Below are 23,849 nucleotides of genomic sequence, written 5' to 3' on the forward strand. Positions count from 1 at the left end.
CCACAATGAGGTATCACCTCACATTTGTCAGAATGGACATCATCAAAAAATCTACAAACCATAAATGCTGGAGAAGGTGTGGAGAAAAGTAAACCCTCTTACACTGTTGGTGGGAATGTAAATTGATACAGCCACTATGGAGAACAGTATGGAGGGTCCTTAAAAAACTAAAATAGAACTACCGTATGACCCAGCAATCCCACTATTGGGCATATACCCTGAGAAAACCATAATTCAAAAAGAGTCATGTACCACAATGTTCACTGCATCACTATTTACAATAGCCAGGACATGGAAGCAACCTAAGTGTTTGTCGACAGATGAATGGATAAAGAAGATGTGGGACATATATACAATGGAATATTACCCAGCCATAAAAAGAAATGAAATTGCGTTATTTGTAGTGAGGTGGATGGACCTAGAGTCTGTCATACAGTGTGAAGTAAGTCAGAAAGAGAAAAATACCGTATGCTAACACATATATATGGAATCTAAAAAAAAAAAAAAAAAAAAGGTTCTGAAGAACCTAGGGGCAGGACAGGAATAAAGACGCAGATGTAGAGAATGGACTTGAGGACATGGGGAGGGGGAAGGGTAAGCTGGGACAAAGTGAGAGAGTAGCATTGATATATATATACTACCAAGTGTAAAATAGATAGCTAGTGGGAAGCAGCTGCATGGCACAGGGAGATCAGCTCGGTGCTTTGTGACCACCTAGAGGGGTGGGATAGGGAGGGTGGGAGGGAGGCGATATGGGGACATGTGTGTGCATATAGTTGATTCACTTTGTTGTACAGCAGAAACTAATACAACATTGTATAGCAATTATACTCCAATAAAGATGTTGAAGAAAAAAAAAGAGTTACTCTAGAAAATAAAATTTGTTTATTTACCTATTTGACAATAAGTAAATAAATGGGCTTTCTACCTCCATTTTCTTTATCACTAACTGAACACAGTTTATAGTTAATATTTGTTTGTTTATGTCTCTTTTCCTTCTCCTCCACTAGATAGTAAGCTCATGTGGAACCTGTAACTTTCATTTATGAGTGCTTAAATAAATCAGGCACATGGAAGGTGCTTAGTAAATTTGTCAGTAAATGGATGAATGCATAAGATGAACACACACATATAAAATTACTTCCTTTAATTTTCTATTGCCCTGTTGCTCAAGTTTTTACTCTTATACAGTTTTCTTAGCTTCTTCTTGTAATAAATAATATCCTTATATTGACTCTGGCAAGGAGGTGATAGTGCCACTCTTTTTCATGATAGTAGAGGTGGCATGGGGTTAGGGAACAGATTTTCTGAGAAAAAGCACCCATTTTCTTCCCTCCACCATTCTCCCATGCAAGTTCTACCCTCTGGTCCTCATTCCCCAGCACTTATGTTATTTAACTGGATTTTCTCAGCAACTGTTAAGATAAATGATGTTATTTCTATTTTCTGAGAAAACTGAGGGTCATAAGTACTGAGTAACAATCAAAGGTCAACAAAGCAAAAAACAGTCCAAATCCACAGTTTAAAACCAGGTCGGTAAAATGTGGAAGTTCACCGTTTCTTTTTCCAGCCTATCACTCTGTCTCTTGTTACAGATAAAGTGTGGATTCTACCTACATTACATGTGCTGTAGAGGGAAGAAGAAGCCTCCCGGGCTTAGCTCACTGGGCAGGGCAGGGATCGGGAAGTTAGTATCATGCTGGAAATTCTTCGAAGAAAAGCTTGACTCTTACACATATGGTTCTGACTAAATATCGTTTGTGTGGTCCAGGGTTCATTCTTTCATCTGCCCAGTATTGTTCCATGTTGGAAGCTACTTCATTAACAACATCCAGAAGAATAAAGGATGATTAAGTCATCTTATAAGTCAGCAACATAAGATGGCTCTCAAAATTTTCTCAATAAATTACATAGCATTATTTCCTAATCTATCCTTATTCTTTCTAAATGGATAGTTCTGGTTAGATACTGAGGAAAAGACTACTTTCTGTCATATTTTATAAAACCTGTTTTTATAACTGCAAGTATTTAAATCTTCCATGTTCACACCATCCTAACAGCATTGCTTTTGTTTTTCTGTTTCATTCCACTCTTCACCCACATATTTTGAAATATATATTCAATCTTTACATATTTCCATACCATGTAGTGATAGCATTTTATTCTGCTTTTAGACTGAACATTTTCTTTGTTCTGGTAGTAAAGAATCAGTAGACAAAGTATTTCAAAGCTTAATGTGCATTATTCCCAAATTGTATTTGTTTTCTTAGTTTGATGCTATGATAAAATGAAAGGCTAATTGATGGTTACTGTATATTAAAGTGGACCATCTAAGTAGATGAATAAAAGTTGTCAAGGAACTGGATGATCTTCTGGCAATACTATTCTGGCTAAAGAAAAGTATTAAAAAAAAAATCATACGGCCTTCCCTGGTGGCACAGTGGTTGAGAGTCCGCCTGCCGATGCAGGGGACATGGGGTACCCCGGTCCAGGAAGATCCTACATGCCGCAGAGCGGCTGGGCCCGTGAGCCATGGCTGCTGAGCCTGCGCGTCTGGAGCCTGTGCTCTGCAACGGGAGAGGCCACAACAGTGAGAGGCCCGCGTACCAAAAAAAAAATAATAATAATAATACAAGTTTATCTAAAGACATGTAAGACAGTTGAACATAAAATTAAACTGCAATCTAGGATTATTAATAGGCTATTATTTTTTATCTTTGCAATATATATAGGCACTAACAATTATATATGTCTTCCTAGACATGACAGAAGGAACCCTTGAAATATAAAGTGTATTTTATAAGCTATAGATGTACTTTTCCTCTAATAAAACATGTAAACTTACTTGACATTTATTTATACAAACTCATTAAATAACTTCTATATTCATTCTTGTCAAAGGTAGTATTTCAGTTTAATTATTAGGGACTTATTTAAATCACTATAAAAATCTCATTCCTCATCTAATGATGCCAGTGACAAATATAAAGCTGTCTATATCAGTATTGCTCATTTATTACACCAATTTTCCAGAATATATAGGTCATTCTAAAAGCTCTCCCTGAAAAAAATATAAAGTAGCTTTTTAATTCTCAAAGTTCTCATCAGAATTAAAATAGAGTTAGGTCAAGTTTTTAGAGCACAGAGCTGTGAGATTATCTTACATTATTTTTATTTATTTGAGTTTAGGGAATATTCTGAGATGTTTTTTCTCTTAACTTTATTAAACATTTGGGCATTGTACTGGGTTGAACTGTGCTCCCCCTACCACCTCCCCAAAAAAGAGATGTCTACCAGGAACATGTAAATGTAGCCTTATTTGGAATAAAGGTCTTTGCAGATGTAATTAAGGTAAGGATCTCAAGATGAAGTCATTCTGAATTAAGGTGAATCCAATAACAAATGTTCTTATAAAAGACAGACAATGAGAGGTACATAAAGACACAGAGGGAAGAAGGCCATTTAAAGATGGAGGCAGACATTGGAGTTATACTGCCACAAGCCGAGGAACGCCAGGAGCTGCCAGAAACTGGACGAAACTAGGAAAGATTCTTCCCTAGAGCCTTTGTAGGGTTGGTGGCCCTGCCAACACTTTAAGACTTCTGCCCTCCAAAACTGTGTAAGAATGAATTTCTGCTGTTTTAAACTACCACATCTGTGGTAATTTGTTGCAGCAGCCCTAGAAAACTAATAAAAGTATACATTTGATACTAACTACAGGTTTTGAATTCCTTTAAATGTTAGTCTGTGTATATTCTGTGTTTATATATAAGATCTTTTCTTTGAAGTATATTAAAGAATGAATGTCATTAAAAATAGAAAAAATCCCATACACCTAACATTCCATTTATCTCATAAAGTTACTGTTTTGGCTTTATTTTATCTACCACAGATGTGGCTGGTGGTTATTCATCTTCCATGCTTGATGCAATCAGAAGAGCAGTGATGGTTTCCAACATGCTTTCAATTAATAAGATAAATGAGAAAAGCCTCACCCTCAAAGAGGTCTTCAGACTAGCTACTCTTGGAGGCAGCCAAGGTAATGAGCATTTTATTTCTCACACGATGTACAACCATGCCAATCTGTGTCCTTCGCTGCAGTGTGAAGGCTCGTGATAGTGGCATCAGCAGGCACCCCCATATTCATGACTGTTGCATCTCATATAATATAACCAAAACTTAGCAAGTACACGTTCAAGCATGTGATGGAGGCATCATTCTTTTAGCAAGTTCCCTGTTTTTGGCAGAAGAGATGTTCAGTATGCAATTATCATATTAATTGTTTTAATGGATACTTGCATTGGTCACATGCATATGAGTTCTTTAAAATAATCAGTTTTTTTCCATTGAGTCAAGTAACATGCTCTCTATTGGCCTAAGTAGTAATAATAATAACCAAGACTTATTGGGCCCTTACCATGTGATAGGCACTATGCAACATGCTTTATGGATGCTGCTATTTAATCCTCAGAACCACTATTAATTCCATTTTACCAACAAGGTACCTGAGTGAGACTTACACAACTGTCAAGCTACAGTGTGCCATGATTTGAATCCAGAAAATCTGATGCGAGAGTGCAGGGTGTTACCCACTGCCTTCCACTGCAATATCTTCCTGTATAAATCTTAGCTTAGACTATGTATTTTGTTTACATACTTAAGTACACTAATTACCCAAGCCTCTTTCAAAGGAGAAAGATGGAGAAGTATAGTTGATTAATATGCAAATATTGTTCATCTCCTTTTCCCAGTTCTCATATGTAACTGTATTTTTACTGAAAAAATAGAAATTGGTTACTGTATTGCTTTCTGTCACTTTAAGTATTATAGTATAATCTGGATGGATGATAGTGAACATATCATGAAACCTTAGGTAGCTAGTGAGAAAAACACAGATCTTGAGACAGGTGTATATTTTTAATATATTTTAATATTTTTATATTTATGATATATACCCTAGATCTTATAAATGAAGTATGATGGAGGCCAGGGTATCCTGGGAAGAGAAACTTCCTGGCTCTTCTCTGAATGTTCTGGGCTATGATGAATGCCATAAAGAACATTTCAAGAAAGAAAGCAAAGGTCATGCACTTTGCATTTCCCCCAGTCTTATGATTTCATTTTCTAAAGTTCCAAGTTTTAAAAGTTCTGTTCTTTTAACAAGTGTGACACTCCCTACCCCACCCCCGTTTTCACATCTGAGTTGTCCTACCATCTGATTTTCATGGTGCAAATGACTTGTATTTAAATAGTTCTTTTTTTTATTCTAGGCTCTCTGTGAGTTGTTTCATCAGGATCCTGTATGCAACCAGGGCGGCATGGGGTGCTTACCAAATCATTTCTACCTTACCGTATAGCTTTCAAATCTATTTTCTGGGCCGCTGTTATGAAATTTCTTCTCCTTAGCTTGTGTCTCTACAAGAGTCTGAGTGAATGAGATGAATGCATCCGTGTTTAAAGTTGGCATCTTCCCCGCTTTACATTCACTCTCAAGATCAAGATGTGCATAAATCACCTTCACAGAGCCAACATTTGCTCCAAAGACAGTAAAACTGCATTTCCTAAAATGCATTTGAGTTGCTTACCAGCCCAGCTAGGCCTCTCTGAAATAATGTGAATTTAGATCAATTTACAATTCACTGACAGTAGTTGTGTTGTTTTTGGTTAGTTCATACCTGAACTCCCCAGGTTCTAACAAGTAGTCCAGTTAATTTATATATATATATATATATATATATATATATATATATATATATATATATAATACCATCAATTCCTGGCAAATGAACCTGGTTATCTGGCCTATTAAACACACAGTTTTATGTTGAATACAGTCAAAAACTCATGTTCGTCATGCGGTTTGTCAAGGGAAAAACGAAGTAGAGTGTAATCGATGAAGGAGAAAATTTCCAGTGATTTTCTATTACGTTCAGTTCTTCCCCCCACAATCAGTGGAAGTCACCTAACCACTTTTAACGTTTCTAATTATGTTTGCACCTGTTTAAGAACTCTTTAGCTAAAAAAATCTTTTTCTTTTCTGAGAATAAAAGAGTTGCCCTTTAACCATTTAAGAACAAGCAAGATTTCTAAATCTGTGCTTAGAGCATTGCCAGAAGACTTCTGGATATCCATACCTAGAAACATAACGTAGTGGGTATTGTCTAATAGGAATATGGTGTCTAATATTTTCACATAGGACTGTATTCTGACAGTGACAGAATACAGCAAATACATGTAAAAATTCAAATAAGTAATACTGCACTCCAGTTGACCTTTCTTTCATGCATGCTTCTATTTGGAACACTCTATCCAGATTCTGGCTTTAAGGAGCTTTAAATTCAATACCTTCATTGACCAGGAAAACCAACTACCCTCATCTTCTGAAACTAAACCATAAAAATGAGAGATGTTCTTCCTCGACATCCACTATTCATGGAATAAGAATTATAGCTGGGAGATGGATCAAGTCAATAGACATTATTGACCTATGCCCTATTTTAGAGAACCATTCTTCTCTGGCAACAAGAAAATCTTTAAGGTTACAGAGAAATTAGTCTGCTTTCAAAAGCATTGGGACTCTTGAGTTATGAAAATCTATTTACTTTCAGAAGTGAATTTTTTCTATTCAAAGGATTTAAACTAAGGAACTTAGGATAAATATGCCTGCATTGAAAAATATGCAAAAAGATAATTATTTTTTTACTTACTTGAAGTTCATTTCACTGCCACAAAAATAGGTCTTGTCAGCTATTTCATAGAACAAAAAGGGCAAGGAAAGGAGTTGGAATGTTGGAAGCAGAATAGGAGGGAAACAGAAAGATATTATGTCCATCATCATGTTTCTTAGAGACGTGAATGGAAATCACAGACCAGTTGGACTGTGAAGGGAACTGATAGAGCTGAAACAGAGAGACAACATCAGAATTATGATCATGGTGTTGAAGAGAACTCTTTTTATTCTCAGATTTTGCTTTCCCTGTGCTTACTCTGCCTTCTGTAAGTCAAAGTCTTGTGACCTATTGGAATGCTTCACTATTAAGATACTAATTTTTTTCTAGTGACACACTGGCAGATTCTGTCCTTGCAAATTGGGATATTTGCATGGTCCGATGGCTAAAAATACTAACTGTTTATTAATTTATTCCATCCTGTAGCCCTGGGGCTGGATAGACAGATTGGAAACTTTGAAGTGGGCAAGGAATTTGATGCCCTCCTGATCAACCCCAAAGCATCTGACTCTCCCATTGACCTGTTTTATGGGGATTTTGTTGGTGATATTTCTGAGGTACGTAAAAGGAAGTTGATCAAAAGGCATTAATTTCATGAACTAGTCAGTCACAACAGCTTCCCTATAGAAAAAAAATAGACACTGAAACATTTATTGGAATGCAGGAGAATCTTATAAGGGAAGCTAGATCCTTCTTTTTAACATATTAATTCGAGTATAATTGCTTTACATTGATGTGTTAGTTGCTGCTGTATAACAAAGTGAATCAGCTATACGTATACATATATCCCCATATCCCCTCCCTCTTGCGTCTCCCTCCCACCGTACCCATCCCACCCCTCCAGGTGGTCACAAAGCATGAGCTGATCTCCCTGTGCTATGCGGCAGCTTCCCACTACCTATCTATCCCACGCCTGGTAGTGTACACAAGTCACTGCCACTCTCTCACTTCGTCTCATCTTACCCTTCCCATCCCCGTGTCCTCAAGTCCATTCTCTACATCTGCGTCTCTGTTTCTGTCCTGCCCCTAGGTTCTTCAGAACCGTTTTTTTTTTTTTTTGAGATTCCATATGTATGTGTTAGCATATGGTATTTGTTTTTCTCTTTCTGACTTACTTCACTCTGTATGACCACCTCACTACTAATAACTCAATTACTAATTGAGTAATTAGTCATTACTACTAATAAACCTCACTACTAATAACCTCACTACTACTAGTAATTACTACTAATAACCTCACTGCTAATAACTCAATTTCGTTTCTTTTTATGGCTGAGTAATATTCCATTGTATACATGTGCCACATCTTCTTTATCCATTCATCTGTCGATGGATACGTAGGTTGCTACCCTGTCCTGGCTGTTTTAGTTATTTATTTTTTTCCTTTTTTTTTTTTATTAGTTTCTGCTTTATAACAAAGTGAATCAGTCATACATATACATCTGTTTCCACATCCCTTCCCTCATGCATCTCCCTCCCTCCCACCCTCCCCATCCCACCCCTCCAGGCGGTCACAAAGCACCGAGCTGATCTCCCTGCTGGCTGTTTTAAATAGTGCTGCAGTGAACACTGTGGTACATGACTCTTTTTGAATTATGGTTTTCTCAGGGTATATGCCCAGTAGTGGGATTGCTGGGTCATATGGTAGCTCTGTTTTTAGTTTTTTGAGGAATCTCCACACTGTTTTCCGTAGTGGCTGTATCAATTTACATTCCCATCAACAGTGCAAGAGGGTTCCCTTATCTCCACACCCTCTCCACCATTTATTGTTTGTAGATTTTTTGATGATGCCCATTCTAGCGGGTGTGAGGTGATACCACATTGTAGTTTTGATTTGCGTTTCTCTAATGATTAGTGATGTGGAGCATCCTTTCAAATGTTTCTTGGCAATCTGTGTATCTTCTTTGGAGAAATGTCTATTTAGGTCTTCTGCCCATTTTTGGATGGTTGTTTTTTTGATATTGAACTGCATGAGCTACTTGTATATTTTGGAGATTAATCCTTTGTCAGTTGCTTTGTTTGCAAATATTTTCTCCCACTGTGAGGGCTGTCTTTTTGTCTTGGTTATGGTTTCCTTTGCTGTGCAAAAGCTTTTAAGTTTCATTAGGTCCCATTTGTTTATCTTTGCTTTTATTTCCATCTCTCTAGGAGGTGGGTCAAAAAGGATCTTGCTATGATTTATGTCATAGAGTATTCTGCCTGTGTTTTCCTCTAAGAGTTTTATAGTGTCTGGCCTTAAATTTAGGTCTTTAATCCATTTTGAGTTTATTTTTGTGTATGGTGTTAGGGAGTGTTCTAATTTCATTCTTTTACATGTAGCTGTCCAGTTTTCCCAGCACCACTTATTGAAGAGGCTGTCTTTACTCCATTGTATATTCTCCTTTATCAGAGATAAGGTGACCATATGTGCGTGGATTTATCTCTGGGATTTCTGTCCTATTCCATTAATCTGTATTTCTGTTTTTGTGCCAGTACCACACTATCTTGATTACTGTAGCTTTGCAGTATAGTCTGAAGTCCGGGAGCCTGATTCCTCCAGCTCCGTTTTTCTTTCTCAAGATTCTGTTGGCTATTCCGGGTCTCTTGTGTTTCCATACAAATTGTGAAATTTTTTGTTCTAGTTCTGTGGAAAATGCCATTGGTAGTTTGATAGGGATTGCAATGAATCTGTAGATTGCTTTGGGTAGTATAATCATTTTCACAATGTTGGTTCTTCCAGTCCAAGAACATGGGGTATCTCTCCATCTGTTTGTATCATCTTTAATTTCTTTCATCAGTGTATTATAGTTTTCTGCATACAGGTCTTTTGTCTCCTTAGGTAGGTTTATTCCTAGGTATTTTATTCTTTTTGTTGCAATGGTAAATGGGAGTGTTTCCTTAATTTCTCTCTCAGATTTTTCATCATTAGTGTATAGGAATGCAAGAGACTTCTGTGCATTAATTTTGTATCCTGCTACTTTACCAAATTCATTGATTGGCTCTAGTAGTTTTCTGGTAGCATCTTTAGGATTCTCTATGATAGTATCATGTCATCTGCAAACAGTGACAGTTTTACTTCTGTTCTGATTTGGATTCCTTTTATTTTTCTTTTCTGATTGCTGTGGCTAAAACTTCCAAAACTATGTTGAATAATAGTGGTGAGAATGGGCAACCTTGTCTTGTTCCTCATCTTAGTGGACATGGTTTCAGTTCTTCGCCATTGAGAATGATGTTGGTTGTGGGTTTGTCATATACGGCCTTTATTATATTGAGGTAAGTTCCCTCTATGCCTACTTTCTGGAGGGTTTTTATCATAAATGGGTGTTGAATTTTTTTGAAAACGTTTTCTGCATCTATTATCATATGGTTTTTATCCTTCAATTTGTTAATATGGTGTATCACACTGATTGATTTGCATATATTGAGGAATCCTTGCATTCCCAGGATAAACCCCACTTGATCATGGTGTATGATCCTTTTAATATGCTGCTGGATTCTGTTTGCTAGTATTTTGTTGAGGATTTTTGCATCTGCGTTCATCAGTGATACTGGCCTGTAGTTTTCTTTTTTTGTGACATATTTGTCTGGTTTTGTATCAGGGTGTTGGTGGCCTCGTAGAATGAGTTTGGGAGTGTTCCTCCCTCTGCTATATTTTGGAAGAGTTTGAGAAGTAAGGGTGTTAGCTCTTCTCTAAATGTTTGATAGAATTTGCCTGTGAAGCCATCTTGTCCTGGGCTTTTGTTTGTTGGAAGATTTTTAATCACAGCTGCAATTTCAGTGCTTGTGATTGGTCTGTTTATATTTTCTATTTCTTCCTGGTTCAGTCTTGGAAAGTTGTGCTTTTCTAAGAAATTGTCCATTTCTTCCAGGTTGTCCAGTTTATTGGCATATAGTTGCTTGTAGTAATCTCTCATGATCCTTTGTATTTCTGCAGTGTCAGTTGTTACTTCTGCTTTTTCATTTCTAATCCTGTTGATTTGAGTTTTCTCCCTTTTTTTCTTGAAGAATCTGGCTAATGGTTTATCAATTTTGTTTATCTTCTCAAAGAACCAGGTTTTAGTTTTATTGATCTTTGCTATTGTTTCCTTCCTTTCTTTTCCATTTATTTCTGATCTGATCTTTATGATTTCTTTCCTTCTGCTAACTTTGGGAGTTTTTTGTTCTTCTAATTGCTTTAGATGTAAGGTTAGGTTGTTAAATATTTGAGATTTTTTTGTTTCCTGAGGTAGGACTGTATTGCTAAAAACTTCGCTCTTAGAACGGCTTTTGCTGCGTCCCATAGGTTTTGGGTCGTCGTGTTTTCATTGTCATTTGTTTCTAGGTATTTTTTTATTTCCTCTTTGATTTATTCAGTGATCTCTTGGTTATTTAGTAGTGTATTGTTTAGCTTCCATGTGTTTGTATTTTTTACATTTTTTCCTTGATATCTAGTCTTATAGCATTGTGGTTGGAGAAAATACTTGATACTATTTCAATTTTCTTAAATTTACCAAAGCTTAATTTGCGGCCCAGGATATGATCTATCCTGGAGAACGTTCCATGAGCACTTGAGAAGAAAATGTATTCTGTTTTTTTGGATGGAATGTCATATAAATATCAATTAAGTCCATCTTGTTCAATGTGTCATTTAAAGCTTGTGTTTCCTTGTTTATTTTCATTTTGGATGAATTGTCCATTGGTGAAAGTGAGGTGTTAAAGTCCCCTACTATTATTGTGTTACTGTTGATTTCCCCTTTTATGGCTGTTAGCATTTGCCTTAAGTGTTGAGGTGCTCCTCTGTTGGGTACATAAATATTTACAATTGCTGTATCTTCTTCTTGGATTGATCCCTTGATTATTATGTAGTGTGCTTCCTTGTCTCTTGTAATAGACTTTAATTTAAAGTCTCTTTTGTCTGATATGAGAATTGCTACTCCAGCTTTCTTTTGATTTCCATTTGCATGGAATATCTTTTTCCATCCCCTCACTTTCAGTGTGTATGTGTTCCTAGGTCTGAAGTGGGTCTCTCGTAGACAGCATATATACGAGTCTTGTTTTTGTATCCATTCAGCCAGTCTGTGTCTTTTGGTTGGAGCATTTAATCCATTTACATTTAAGGTAATTATCGATATGTATGTTCCTATTACCATTTTTCTTAATTGTTTTGGGTTTGTTATTGTAGGTCTTTTCCTTCTCTTGTGTTTCCTGCCTACAGAGGTTCCTTTAGCATTTGTTGTAAAGCTGGTTTGGTGGTGCTGAACTCTCTTAAATTCTGCTTGTCTGTAAAGGTTTTAATTTCTGTGTCAAATCTGAATGAGATCCTTGCTGGGTAGAGTAATCTTGGTTGTAGGTTTTCCCCTTTCATCACTTTAAATATGTCCTGCCAGTCCCTTCTGGCTTGCAGAGTTTCTGCTGAAAAATCAGCTGTTAAGCTTATGGGTTTCCCTTGTATATTATTTGTTGCTTTTCCCTTGCTGTTTTTAATATTTTTTTCGTATTTAATTTTTGATAGTTTGATTAATTTGTGTCTTGGCATGTTTCTCTTTGGATTTATCCTGTATGGGACTGTCTGCACTTCCTGGACTTGATTATTTCCTTTCCCATATTAGGGAAGTTTTCAACTATAATCTCTTCAAATATTTTCTCAGTTCCTTTCTCTTTCTCTGGGACCCCTAGAATTCAAATGTTGGTGCATTTAGTGTTGTCCCAGAGGTCTCTGAGACTGTCCTCGATTCTTATCATTCTTTTTTCTTTACTCTGCTCTGTGGTGGTTATTTCCACTGTTTCATCTTCCAGGTCACTTATCCGTTCTTCTGCCTCAGTTATTCTGCTATTGATTCCTTCTAGAGAATTTTTAATTTCATTTATTGTGTTGTTCATCATTGTGTATTTGCTCTTTAGTTCTTCTAGTTCCTTGTTAAATGTTTCTTGTACTTTCTCCATTCTATTTCCAAGATTTTGGATCATCTTTACTATCATTACTCTGAATTCTTTTTCAGGTAGACTGCCTATTTCCTCTTCATTTCTTTGGTCTCGTGGGTTTTTACTTTGCTCCTTCATCTGCTGCGTATTTCTCTGTCTTCTCATTTTGCTTAACTTACTGTATTTGGGGTCTCCTTTTCTCAGGCTACAGGTTCATAGTTCTTGTTGTTTTTGATGTCTGCCCCCAGTGGGTAAGGTTTGTTCTGTGGTTTGTGTAGGCTTCCTGGTGGAGGGCACTGGTGCCTGTGCTCTGGTGGATGAGGCTGCATCTTGTCTTTCTGGTGGGCAGGACCACGTCCGGTGGTGTGTTTTGGGTTGTCTGTGACCTTATTATGATTTTAGGCAGCCTCTCTGCTGATGGGTGGGGTTGTGTTCCTTTCTTGCTACTTGTTTGGCATAGGGTGTCCAGCACTGGAGCTTGCTGGTTGTTGAATGGAGCTGGGTCTTAGCGGTGAGATGGTGATCTCTGGGAGAGCTCTTGCTGATTGATTATTATATGAGGCCAGGAGGTCTCTGGTGGTCCAGTGTCCTAACTCGGCTCTCCCACCTCAGAGACTCAGGCCTGACACCCAGCTGGAGCACCAGACCCTGTCAGCCACACGGCTGGAGTGCCTTCAGAGTTAGAGAAGCTGGCCTGCAGTGGCTCTCCTTCTGCGCTGCACATTAGAATCACCTGCTTCTTCCTTGTTTTGCCCCAAAGGCTGTGTTCCACAGAGAAAAATAGTCCCCTTGAAAATAGTCACAGCTCTGAGATGGCTTTTTTTTTTTTTTACTTTGTGCTTAGTCAGGTTTCACTTGCTCACAGGGGGTCATGTGCAGAGGCCTCGCACCCAGTTTTTCCTACTGGGGTTCCTAGTTTGGAATCTAGATCCTTTTCAGTTATTATAATTTCATGACAATAATGGTATTAAAGAAACATTTGTATTTTGAATATATTTGTATATTTGAAGGTATTTGGCTATAAGAAGCCATAATATAGCTACCACTTATTGAACACACTTGCTGTGTGCTAGATGGCATGGGATTAATACATCATTTTTGTTTAATTATCAGAACAACTATTATGAGAGCCAGATGCTATTAATATTACCATGTCGTTTATGGGGCAGTGAGGCTTAAGGGAGGCTAAATGGTTTACCTAAAAACTCATGGCTAGTAATTAGTAGACAGAGTTTGGATTCCATCCTAGGACTTTCTGACTTCTGGAGTCTGGGCTCTTGATCACAATGCTACATGGATTCTCTTAATTATAAGAAAATGAGTTTTATTACTTTGTTCCTCTTATCATGTTTTTCTATGTATAAAATAAACTAGTTCTTCTTACTTTAATAACAATTCTTTTTGAGACAGTTTTTCTTTAAAAATTAACTATTGCCATTTATGACTTGATCCATTTATGAGAGTAAATGTGATACTAAATGTAACATACTGAGGTTTTTTGAAGAAAGGTGCTGGATTATTTGAAGTTGATACCATTAGTTATTTACATATTACTTATTCTTTTACTTTTTTATTAGAGTGAGTTTCTGGGAATAGGGCTCAGACCCATTCATCCAGTCATTCTTCTTGTATTATACACCTCTTGAAATCTTTAAATTATTATATTAAATTAATTTTTTTTTTTTTTTTTTTTTTTTTTTTTTTGCGGTACGTGGGCTTCTCACTGTTGTGGCCTCTCCCATTGCGGAGCACAGGCTCCGGATGTGCAGGCCCAGCAGCCATGGCTCATGGGCCCAGCCGCTCTGCAGCACGTGGGACCTTCCCGGACCGGGGCACGAACCTGTGTCCCCTGCATCGGCAGGCAGACTCTCAACCACTACGCCACCAGGGAAGCCCTAAATTAAATTTTTTATTTTTGTTAACACTTTCCTCTGAAGATTTCAAGGTTCTATGTTAAGAACTTTCAGGCAATGGGAAACATTTGTTAATAGTACTTTCTTTTTTAGGCAAAAGACCATTTCTTTTTCATTAATAAAAGTAGATTTTGGGATGTTCAGTTGATGCCAGCTTAGGTGAGACAGTGATTGTTAGCCATAGAAGCCAACTCCTATGAGTAGAGTTAGGTCTTTTGGGCCATAGTTTAGCATTTTGACTTGGGATACTGGATTGTTGGTGACAAATAATGCTTCCCCTTTACGCTTCCTGCCTAACTCTGTTATTGGAATAGCCATCAGTGTATCCATTTCCGGGACCAAGTTCCAGCCAGGCTAATGTACACAACAGAGAGAAATACCTTTTAAATGGATGGATTACGTGTCTTATCTCAAGACCTTTTTCGGGTTTAAATTCAAAATATTTTCACTGTAACTCTTTGATATGGAATGCAAGACTAAAGAAATTCACATGTGGAAATGTAAACAGACATTGATTAATCAAGGTAGCATCCTTTATGTAAATATATAAATAAGTTTCGGCACTGAAATGTACAACTAACACATTTTTCTCCTCTGTGGGTTTAGCCATAATTTTGGTAATATATATATTTACGAAAGAAAAAAGTCTGTGTTTAGAAAAAAATAAAAACAGATTTTTGCCATTGAGAAATAAATTTATATTTCTAGATTTTGCCAACCACTGTTGGCTGTGAATTTGCTTTTCTAAATGCACAAAATATTCTTTCTTATTATTATTATTATTTTTCATTTTAGGCTATTATCCAGAAGTTCCTCTATCTAGGTAGGTATATATGTCTCTATGCTAAATAAAATCTTTCTTTGTCTCTTGGGTATGCTCTCTGCATTTATTGTACCATATGTTAAGCCTTATGTGTGATCATTTGCTTTGATTCATTATATTTTTTAACATTCCTTGGCATTGAGCCCATTTATGGCACAATCTTTAAAGGCACTATTTGAAATGAATACGCTCCTCTAGAACACAGTCATAAATCCTAAACTGAGGAATGGCAGGCCAAGGAGAAGAGATGATCCTGTACCTTCTTCCTACACTCGTTCTGTGACCCCAAGTCTGCCCTAGCACATTGTATTTGTGATTGTGGTGGAGTCTTGCCACACATGCTTTTTAACATACTCACGTTCAATTCTATTCACTGAGAGAGAGAAATAAATAGTGCAGAAGATTATACTCTTCCTCCCACTCCGTTGAGTGAGCTCTGAGTTCTGAGTGAATTTGGGGTGGGAGAGACACATGTGGTATTTCTTTAAAAAGCTCAGTTCTTGCAGGCCCTTCATCTCACCATGCTGCGTATGATTCTGGGGTGTAAAGATAAGTATTTCTTTTACACTTGGGGCTGGAAAAGGAAACCACTCACTTCAGCTGAAAGAACGGTGATTGGGAGTTGATTCAATTTTATGTGAATTCTGCTTTAGGCGTGTATTTCAGACTCTGATCCTCAGATTAGGTACAGCGTCTTCTTTTGGTCATATCTACCTGTTCAGATTATAAACAATGATTCCTTGATTTTTCTTTCAGGAGATGACCGAAATATTGAAGAGGTGTATGTGGGTGGAAAGCAGGTGGTTCCCTTTTCGAGCTCAGTGTAAGACCCTCTGCATCTAAGAGTTCTGGCGTAACACAGTTCTGTGTTTTCTTGTGCCCAGGCGGAGTTAGGAAGTCAAAAACCAGTACCTTGTTCTTGGGATGACTATCTCCTTCTGTGTCTAGTTACAGTATTCACTTGACAAATCATTCAAAGGAAGTTGCACTAATTCTCAACTCTCTGGTTGGGAGGATTAAAAATTTCGCCTTTTTGAGCTGTTTAGATTTACTTTAAAGCTCAAACATAAGGGAATGTTATTACTGGTGGTGTTCTTATTATGAGATTTAAATAAAATCTATTTCACATTTGGACATGTGGAGAGAAAAGATATTCTTATAAGGTTAGATATTTTGAGCTAGTAAATGTGAAAATTAGAAAACAGAAAATGAAACAATGAGTATATTTTTGAGGGAGAAAAAATTAGACTATGAACACGCGTTGGAAAATGACTTCAGATTGTGTATGAAAATTATATACTGAGCATACTAATTTAAAAAAGAGAACTTGTTGAATTTTAAAATGTGTTTCTCGATTGACCTTGTGTTCTGGAAATATGCACTTAATGGAATTTGCATTTTAGAGATACGTTATTGTTGTGCTTTGCCTTCTTTGGGGATGAAATGTCAGAAATTGAATGCCACATACTTTCTTAATATAGTTCTGTGCTTCAAAGTGTTTGACAGAAGTTGGGTATTAAAGATTTAAAGTTTCTTAGGAATATTATTCATATAACTACATGGCATAAATAGCTATACTTTTGTGTACTTTAAAATCACCTTAATGTATAATTGTGTGATGCTATTATTGCTTCATTTTTATTAGAAGAGAAACAAATTTCATACTCCACTGTTGTGTAGATTGGAGTCTTTCATATATTGGGGCAAGTGCTGGGCATCCAGGAGCTGTCAGTACTAAAAGGAAGGGTTTCATTGCAATGACCCGTTCTCCCAAAGAACTATTCCATAGTTGCTGGAAATTTCATACTCAGATATCAATCTGTTAGAACTTTAAATGAAGGGCAAATCCTACTAGATAAATATTATTAAAAATCTTTAAACCTTGCATATTGAAAGTACTCTATTTTTCAATTTTATCTTGTCTTTTTCATTCCTAATAATTTTCAGGACATTAGAATTTTAGGATAATGAGAAATATTTAGATGTCCCACTACTGTTTATATATTAATAGGACTTAATCTGTACTAGACATCTAGAAACATTAAAGAAAGCAAAGAGTGTTTTTATGCTTCCTAATAGTGTGCTTTCCCATAACCTGGAATTAAAAACAAATTATGACTTCATGATAAATCCTTAAGAAATATTGATATGAATATTATTTAAATATTATGGTTTTCTCAGTTAACTCCAAATCCTATAAACCAACAAGGAAAAGGAGTAGTTTTCTTAATATATCATAACACTCATACCTAGGTCTTAAGGCTTAGTGCTTAGGGCTGACTCCTTATTATCACCTTATAGTAAAGAACTTTATGTAATATAGCTAACTCCATATCTGCAGAATGAAGAAGAAAATTTGTTCTCTGGTACTATAAATTTTATTCTTATATACTCATGCTAATTCAGCAGTAATTTGCTCAGTCTCTGGCCCCTCACCCCTGGAGAAACACTTCTAGACTTGGGTATACCCTACACCTAAAAATAGAACAAATATTTGGTCTTATTTAAAAAGCAGAAACAAAAAATAGAGTTCGTGTTGTGAGGTATTAAGTAATTCAGTAAACCCAGTTTCCAGTCTCAGTCTCTGTATTTCTAGAATTCCTAGTTCCTGAGCCATGTCAAAGATGCCCCACCAAATTTCTTTCCATTTCTCTATAGTGCCGGTAGGTATTTTCTGCTCTATCCCCCAGTCCCTGCCAAAGGAACTTGGTTACCTAGTTTCTAACCCACATGAGTGGGCCTAGGAATCTGGAATGACATGTGCAAGATCCAGTAATAGGCAGAAGCTGTTCTTAGCCTTTGCAAGATCCTACACTTTTACCTTCCGTAAGGGTGTACATTTTGATGTTGAACATCAACTTTCATTTAGATTTAGGGCTTACATGCAGTAAATATAAATAAGTGTGGCATCAGAAGCAGGAATAATGGCCATATACAACCAATCTGTCAAATATTAAGTTTAGCCCTGATAATATGTTAAGACCTGAATATCTTTTCTAGTACGAATATAATGTGTTGAAATGTTTACATGTACTTTGATCTCCCTGCATTACTTATAACTTATGTGTTTTATTTCCCAGAGTGCAGTGTTGCTGAATGTTGCACATGCTTTTTGCGGTACTGCAGGCATTAGCCATACACGTGCCCAGATGTTCTGCACTTTGAAATGTTGCCTTTGCTTAATGTGGGTTGACTTTCTGAATTGCGGAAAGGCAGTATTCCAAGCCAATCCTATTTGTCACTTTATGTTTGAATATTTTGCTCTCTGACAGGAAAGGAAGAATTAAAACATCTTCTCAGCCCCCTCACCCTACTCTGCACTATTTGCTTCAGGTTTCGTGACCTTTTTAATGGAATACACTTTAACAGGTAAAAACATATTCAATAGTAGTGACTATCATACATTTTAAATTATTTTTGCAACCAGAACACAAAAGCAGGCTAATCAGCCAACATTAATTTAATTTTCAAAAAAGACTAAAATGTAGGATTAGAACAGGAAAGGTTGTCCTAGTAATTGTAAACTGAGACCAAGGAAACTCTGTCCCCTTACTTATTCTCCCAGCTTCTTCTGATTTAATTGTCAAAGGTTTTAGAATCCAAGAGAATATCTTGGAATAAGCTTCCTTCGTGCTAGGAGGAGGTCTTTCTAAATTAATATTATGAGCATTGAACCCCATTGCATCTCTTTTAATTTTTGTGAGAATTCTGCACGGTCAAGAAAGGAAGGCAGTGGGGAAACACCCCTGTTATGCTTAGCTGATTTGAAGTGCACCCTTGAATATCCCTGTTGGCAGCTACAGTTGAGATCTCAGAAGGGAAACAATGGCTGTGAGATCCAGCAATGTATTTTGAATCTTCATTCCCTTCCAGACTCTTCCTATTTTTAATTTTTTCACCTCAGAACCAGACATACGGAAAGCTTTAAAGACAAGCTGGAAGGCACATTGTATCAATTCTACATGTGTGCTATACATGGAAGATATCCCGAGTTGGATGCTCCTGTAGCCTGCTGGACAGAGGTGATGATGCTGGAAGCAATCACATGCTTTTTTTTTTTTCTTTTAAAGAGTGTTCTGAGTTATTAAAAGGTAGACTACAAAATATGTTATGGGCAATGTCTTGAAGAAATTTTTAAACTGGTGGATTTTTGTGAATTTTTAAGTTTTTTTTTTCTTTGCAATTTCAGATTTACTTAGCCACTTTAGGTATGACTTTGGACCCTGACACTTTTTTAATGTCTCTAAAGCATGGAAAGAAGTGCAGAAATGAACAGACACGTATTAGAAACCCTGGCATTGGTCCCATGCATGTTTTCACGCCCAGCCCCTCCTTCCTTTCCCTCCTACAGTCCTGAGTGTGAGAGATCAAGAGGGTGAGGAGTTAATCTGTAAATCTGGTACAAATTGAGTGAAATGCAAAAGTTGAACCGGCCAATGGTGAAACTAAATGTAAATTCCAAGATGGTTTCCACAGTCCACCGGATTCAAGTGACTTGAGTAACAGCCATTATGTGGCAGTGATTGATGTGTTCACTTCCTACTCAAAAGCCTGTCAGAAAGCATTCTTTATTGAAAACCACCTTACATTGTGTTAAACTTCTGATCGCTGCTCTTAAGAATATATATACATATGTATTCATGGGAACATTTTTTCTCAATATTTGTATGATTTGCTTATTGTTCCTGTGCTGAGCTCCTTTGTGCTTCAGACAAAAATAAACGAGATTTTGTGTTTATGTGTTTTTGTTGTTGTGAGTTCTATCAATCTGATAGAAGGGGGATTAATCTTAAAGTGGTTTCTCCTTTTAACGTGAATTTTAAGATTGAAGAGGGTCAACTGTCTGGTGATGGATGGAAACTAAAATTTTTGGTGGTGAGCATGCTGTAGTGTATACAGAAGTAGAAATATAATGTTGTACACATGAAACATATAATGTTATAAACCAATGCTATCTCAATAAGAAAAAAGAAATATCATAAGACTGGAAAAAATAGAATATTTAGCTGTGGGCCAACATGTATCTTCTATCCTATAATAGTCACTATACACAACTTTTAAAAATTAAGCTATAGCTATAATGTTCAGCTCTTTAGAATCAGATTACTGTTGCCTTTGATTTAAGCAGAGTTGATATTTCTTATTTTTTAAGCCACAACCCAGAGTGAAACATGCACTTTAACATCAAGAATTAGTTCACACATACACATGTGCATGAGCATTTAAAACAAACGTCTCACAAAATGATATTTTCCCTATCTGTGATACCCTGGGCTATTTCTCATTCTGTTCTATTCTCTATAATTTTTAAAATGCTGATAGCGAATTTCCCACTTGATTTCTTGAACCTCTAATGGCTTATCACCAGCAGTGAGGAAGCAGTTTCCAGTGTCATTTGAGCTGTATACTTTAAGTCTCCATGACTTCATTCTGTGATTTGGCCATGACATGAGGGCCTGCCTTAGAATCATGAGGATTAAATAAAATAATACATAGCCAGCACTTAAGATAGCAGCTGGGGGGCTTCCCTGGTGGCGCAGTGGTTGAGAATCTGCCTGCCAATGCGGGGGATGCAGGTTCGTGCCCTGGTCCGGGAGGATCCCACATGCCGCTGAGCGGCTGGGCCCGTGAGCCATGGCCGCTGGGCCTGTACGTCTGGAGCCTGTGCTCTGCAACGGGAGAGGCCACAACAGTGAGATGCCCGTGAACCGCAAAAACAAAACAAAACAAAAAAAAACCAAACAGATAGCAGCTGGAACAAAGTGAGTGCTCACTGTATGGTAGTTATTATTTTTAAAATGAATACAGGGCTTCCCTGGTGGCGCAGTGGTTGAGAGTCCACCTGCCGATGGAGGGGACACGGGTTCGTGCCCCGGTCTGGGAAGATCCCATATGCCGCGGAACGGCTGGGCCCGTGAACCATGGTCACTGGGCCTGCGTGTCCGGAGCCTGTGCTCCACAATGGGAGAGGCCGCAACAGTGAGAGGCCCGCGTACTGCAAAAAAAAAATAAAAAATAAAAAATAAATAAAATGAATACAAACTGAACAGAAATAAAAATAATTTAAAATGTGTTTTTCTCAGTTTAGTTTTTAGAATTGAAATCAAGTGGTGTTAAGGATCTCTCTGTACATAAAAATATTCTGTAAGGATTAAATCTGATTTTTTCTGGCACTATTCAGCACTATGTTCATTATTTTTTATTTATAACAAGAAGCCTATGAGAGTAGTAGATTTGGTCTATAAATTCTCCCTCAATGTTCTGAGCAACTTACTAAGCATCTTTTTTTTTTCTCCTAAGGAACAACTTAGTCAAAATACCCAGAAGAGAATGTTCATGTGCATTGTGTATAGCAATAAAGTCTGCCTAATTTAATTTGCATATTGTAGGCCAGAGTTCTGTAATGGGTACTTAACAGACAAAAACAAATTACTCCATGGTACTCAATTCAGGATTTAAATAAAATTATACATGAAATATATATAACTGCCATTTAGACATGAAATATATATAACTTCCAGTAGCAAAAAGGGCCTGTAGTAGGGTATTTTAAGACTCCATGAAAAGGCACTCAAAGGAACTGGGCCCACAAGCAGTTTGTTGTCACTAACAAGGAGTAGGGTTATTTTTTCAAACCCTCTTTTTAAATGGGATAAGTGAAGTATTCTCTGTTCTTTGAAATGACAGAACATTATTTTAAAGTATAATTAACTTTTTTTCACTAATTCAGACTCATCTCCTTTTACCATCAAGGCTGCCTACACTATCATTGTAAAGTTACATTACATTAAATTTGTCATACTCCTTGAATTTTTTCATGCTTCTATATTAGTAAGATCTATATTTCAGCCTGGAAAGAGAGAGAGAGGTGGCTAAAAAAGCATTCTCTAGGGCTTCCCTGGTGGCACAGTGGTTTGGAGTCCTCCTGCCGAGGCAGGGGGCACGGGTTCATGCCCCGGTCCGGGAGGATCCCACGTGCCGCAGAGCGGCTGGGCCCATGGGCCATGGCCACTGGGCCTGTGCGTCCGGAGCCTGTGCTCCATGGCAGGAGGGGCCACGGCAGTGAGAGGCCCGTGTACCGCAAAAAAAAAAAAAAAAAGCATTCTCTATGGCAAAAACTTTGTAGAGAAATTTTTCAGTGGTAACTCAGAAAAAATAAAACATTTTTGCCCCAAGGTAAAAAGTGCTAAAATATGAACAGATATCATGGAACTTCTCAAGTCACTGGGGCCCTCCCCAATTGCCTAGATTCTGCTCACCCTGTAGGGAATTAAACAAACATTTGTTTCCCTATTTGTAGAAAGCTCAAAGTCATAGCAGTAAAATCTAACATAAGAGAAATAAAGGCCCTAGAAAGGTTACCATTTATTCAGATGATAAGAGGTTCTCATGCACCTGATTAAAAACCTAAACTTGAAGCTTCACTGTGAAGTTAATTTCTGTCCTTTTAATCCTGGATAGTCTCCACATCACACTTTTGTTTTACTGCTGTCAAATAAAGCCACGATCCATAAATGAGTAAACCAAGGAAGAATTTTACTCTTGATTTTTTTCATGACTAAATTTGCTTCCTGGAGCACTTGAGAGACCTTAAAGAGCTTTGATGTTTTCTTTCTCTTTCTGCAAGAGTTGATTCCATCCACACCTGAGCTGGGGAATAAATGCAGAGATGTCTTTGTGCTTGGAAAGCACTTTGAAAACACTGACTGAAGCACATGAACAGATAAAGACATGAGAGGCTTTTGTTATTTCAAAGGATAACTTAAGAGGCTCAGAAAAAGCACACATACTTCTTTCAATTCATGAACACTTTCCTCCTGGCTGAACTATGAAAGATGAATCAGGCTTTGAAAATTATGTATTCTGGATTAATTCATATAACCACAACAAACCCTTCAGTATCACAAACATGTCCCAGCCTGGTGCAATGGCACAGTATGCACTCAGTAAAATCTCATGGCAAAGTTTTCATAGTGTGCATGTAAAAGAGAAGCTATGGAGTTTGGGTTGTTTGTGGTTGCTGTTTTAAGCTCAGTGATAGATCTGTTGATGTCCAGGACAATTGCACAATCTCTTTTTAGTGGATTATTTACTGTAACTTATAGAGGGAAAAAGACACCATTATGAAAAAAACCTATACAATATCTTCATGTTCCCTATAAAATTAATGCCCAGGTAAGAAAGAAGTCAACATAAATGCATATACAACCTTCATTTAATGTCATTTGTGGTACTGTAGACCATTTAACATGGCATAATTGATTCTAAAGGAAATCAGAATTGGCTCACCTCCTCTCATGAGCACACCAAAATCACAACTGCTGAACAACCATCAATAAAAAAAGACTGGAACCTACTAAAAAAAGATATTCTACATCCAAAGACATAAAGAAGAAACCACAGGAGACGCAATATGATCAAATCCCATACCACCCGGGTGGGTGACCCACAAACTGGGGAATAATTATATTGCAGAATATCTCCCACAGGACTGACAGCTCTGAG

The 23,849-nt window shown here is 37.2% G+C and overlaps 1 protein-coding gene and 1 long non-coding RNA gene across 2 annotated transcripts in view; one reads left to right on the forward strand and one right to left on the reverse strand.

Moving 5' to 3' along the window:
* Window positions 1-20,036, forward strand: part of GDA (guanine deaminase) — a gene marked incomplete at its 5' end in the record, with an annotated part of 135,469 nt that extends 115,433 nt beyond the window's left edge. The window contains 6 exons of the mRNA XM_081237468.1: window positions 3,893-4,039; window positions 7,155-7,285; window positions 15,317-15,344; window positions 16,101-16,167; window positions 18,617-18,713; window positions 19,249-20,036. Of these exons, the coding sequence (XP_081093594.1) occupies window positions 3,893-4,039; window positions 7,155-7,285; window positions 15,317-15,344; window positions 16,101-16,167; window positions 18,617-18,686 (443 nt within the window). The 3' untranslated portion in view covers window positions 18,687-18,713; window positions 19,249-20,036. The remainder of the gene's footprint in view (window positions 1-3,892; window positions 4,040-7,154; window positions 7,286-15,316; window positions 15,345-16,100; window positions 16,168-18,616; window positions 18,714-19,248) is intronic.
* Window positions 1-23,849, reverse strand: part of LOC308619013 — a 133,673-nt gene that overhangs the window by 37,663 nt on the left and 72,161 nt on the right. The gene's annotated exons all lie outside the window — the stretch shown is intronic.

This window comes from Mesoplodon bidens (genome assembly GCF_964165515.1).
Source record: "Mesoplodon bidens genome assembly, chromosome: 6".
NCBI lineage: Eukaryota > Metazoa > Chordata > Mammalia > Artiodactyla > Ziphiidae > Mesoplodon > Mesoplodon bidens.